This window comes from Notothenia coriiceps, unplaced genomic scaffold, assembly GCF_000735185.1.
Source record: "Notothenia coriiceps isolate Sejong01 unplaced genomic scaffold, NC01 NC01_scaffold00024822, whole genome shotgun sequence".
Lineage (NCBI taxonomy): Eukaryota > Metazoa > Chordata > Actinopteri > Perciformes > Nototheniidae > Notothenia > Notothenia coriiceps.
Genome location: NW_011357523.1, coordinates 206576 through 209247, shown reverse-complemented (window position 1 = coordinate 209247; position 2672 = coordinate 206576). Strand labels below are relative to the sequence as shown.

Below are 2672 nucleotides of genomic sequence, written 5' to 3'. Positions count from 1 at the left end.
GATCTGCAAAGAAGAATGGGGGAAACTGCCCAAAGAAAGGTGTGCCAAGCATGTAGCATCATACTCAAGAAGACTTGAGGCTGTAATTGTTGCCAAAGGTGCTTCAACAACGTATTGAGTAAAGGGTGTGAATACTTATGTGATATTTGAGTTTTTTATTTTTTATTCATTTGCAAAAATTATTTTAAAACTTTTTTAACTTTGTCATTATGGGGTATTGTGTCTAGAATGTTGAGAAAACAAATGAATTTAATCAATTTTGAAATATGGCTGTAACATAACAAAATGTGGAAGAAGTGAAGGGGTATGAATACTTTCCGGATGCACTGTATATAGTGTAAGGGAAACTTCTGCAACAATGGAGAGTCAGGACTCAGAGAGACACGAGGAGAGTTGGAGCTTTGATTTCAAACAATGATGTTTATTACAAGTCAACGGCCGGAGAATTCATATCACAAGTCACAGCAGCAAAAGGTTCTGACTGCACAGGTGGGTTGTCATGTCAATTCTGCCCAGCCTATCTCTCGATAGACCTTTTAACTAGTTTACAGAGAGTCAAATCCACATATTGGGGATGGGCGTACACATCTGCAGACACAGGAGATGTCTCTCACATCTGTGGAGCTTAGAAAGCCAGCGTTCTCAGTCGTAACCCCCCCCCCACCTGTGCCCACCAGGTCAGGCCATAAAACCTAGTATCAACATACGACTGCATTAACACATTCCTTACGGGAGATTAGAAGCAGGGATGGTCGTAAATGTCAACACACAGAATACGGTTAAATATCTTAGGAGTAAGGAAGAATTATTCTTTGACACTTAGGAGTAGGACAGAAATATTCCCTTACATATAGCACACTACAGAATAGACCCACTCATGTCCACAAGTATACATATAACATCAACAGATCAACCCTTATACACATACGTTAAAAACTGTGCCATGGTAAGAAGCGAGAACCTGATTGGCTACTTTCTACGTATGTCTGATGTAATGTAGTTATTCAATTGTGAATATCTTAACTTTGCCTGTTCAGCACCTATTCTGAAGAAGGAGGACTACATCAGATTGAAGGAAGAGGAGCGAATAGTAAAGGAGGAAGCAGATAAAAAGAAGGCAGAAGAAGCAGCCAAAAAGGCAGAGGAGAAGAAGAAGAAGGACGAGGAGAAAAGGCTGGAGAACGAGCAGAAGGCGGAGGAGGAGCGGCTGGCGAAGGAGGCCGCGAAGAAGGCAAAGATTCTCCCAGAAATCAACTTCTCCTTCATGGACGCCCTCTTCAGCCCCATAGAGACCCGGATGGATGACATCCTGGGCAACACCATCGACCCTTTCACAGGTAGGTGAGGGGCCCACAGGGGACAGGAGAATGAGACTAAATGAACCATAAAATGTGTCTGTCTCTCCCAAGATCGGCGGTACATTGCCTGGTTAGCCGTGATAGCCGTGGCGATCAACTACAACTTTTGGTTTTGCACCGCCCGGATGGCCTTCCCTTACCACAACGACACCATTAACTTCTTCTGGATACTGTTGGACATTCTGAGTGACGTAGTGAATGTGATCGACATCATAATATGGCAGCCACGACTGCAGTTCGTCAAAGCCGGGGACATTATTGTGAGAGGCATTATGAACCATCACTATTTGTGATAGTTATATTGAAGTGTTTTATCTGAACTGAAATACTATGTGCTCCCTTGCAGAAAGACAGAAGCATGGCTAAAGTACATTATCGGAAATCATATCGATTTAAGGTGAGTCTGTAGTGGTGTGTCTGGGGATAGAAAGTATTTACTCCAGTCAATTACGAGGAATATTTTTCATTGTATTCCTCTTTATACTTCTTCTCCACTAAATGTTGTAGCGTCATATCGTACTTTTGACTCTACTACGTTTATCTGACAGCTGACAGGTAGCTTTTTCTTTGGTTCTTACCTAATTAATCCTCTTATGACTCATCAGATGAATCTTGTGACTGGAGGGCCTCTATGTAGAAAGAGATTCAAATAGACCAGCTTCAAAAGTAAAATGCTAGTTTGATGATTAGAGATTCCATGCATCAGTATCAAAGATCTTATATCATGTTTAATAGTAGTAGTAGTAATCAATCAATCAATCAATGTTTATTTATATAGCCCAATATCACAAATGTTACATTTGTCTCAGTGGACTTCACAGTTTGTACAGAATATCAGTATGACAATACGACACCCTCTGTCCTTAGACCCTCACATCGTACAAGGAAAAACTTCCAGAGAAAACCCACAGTTTAAAGGGAAAAATGGGAGAAACCTCAGGGAGAGCAACAGAGGAGGGATCCCTCTCCCAGGACGGACAGACGTGCAATAGATGCCGTGTGTAAATTGAAAAGATAATACATTTGCAACATAGGTAGTCCAAATGTTTGGAAATGCATGTGTGTATAATAGGAAGATGAATCCACGAGTATATCCATCCAGGACTTATGATCCAGGACCACAGCCACGGCTCAAGATCCAGGACTCGCAATCCATGACACAGGACCGCAGGATCATCCATGACTCCGGATCCCGGCGTATATAGACACCAAAAAGAAAGAAATTTGGGGAAGCTGGGTTAATCGGAACATGAGAGTACACAGGTATAGACAGAGAGAAGGAAGAAGTAAGATGTCCCCCGACAAACTAAGCCT

General features: G+C 42.0%; 1 protein-coding gene across 1 annotated transcript in view; it reads left to right on the top strand.

Moving 5' to 3' along the window:
* LOC104955788 (cyclic nucleotide-gated cation channel beta-3-like) overlaps positions 1-2011 on the top strand; it is a 6516-nt gene extending 4505 nt beyond the window's left edge. The window contains exons 3-6 of the mRNA XM_010783181.1: positions 1038-1337; positions 1410-1618; positions 1705-1755; positions 1964-2011. Coding sequence (XP_010781483.1) covers positions 1038-1337; positions 1410-1618; positions 1705-1755; positions 1964-2011 — 608 coding nt within the window. The remainder of the gene's footprint in view (positions 1-1037; positions 1338-1409; positions 1619-1704; positions 1756-1963) is intronic.
* Positions 2012-2672: the final 661 nt, after the last annotated feature.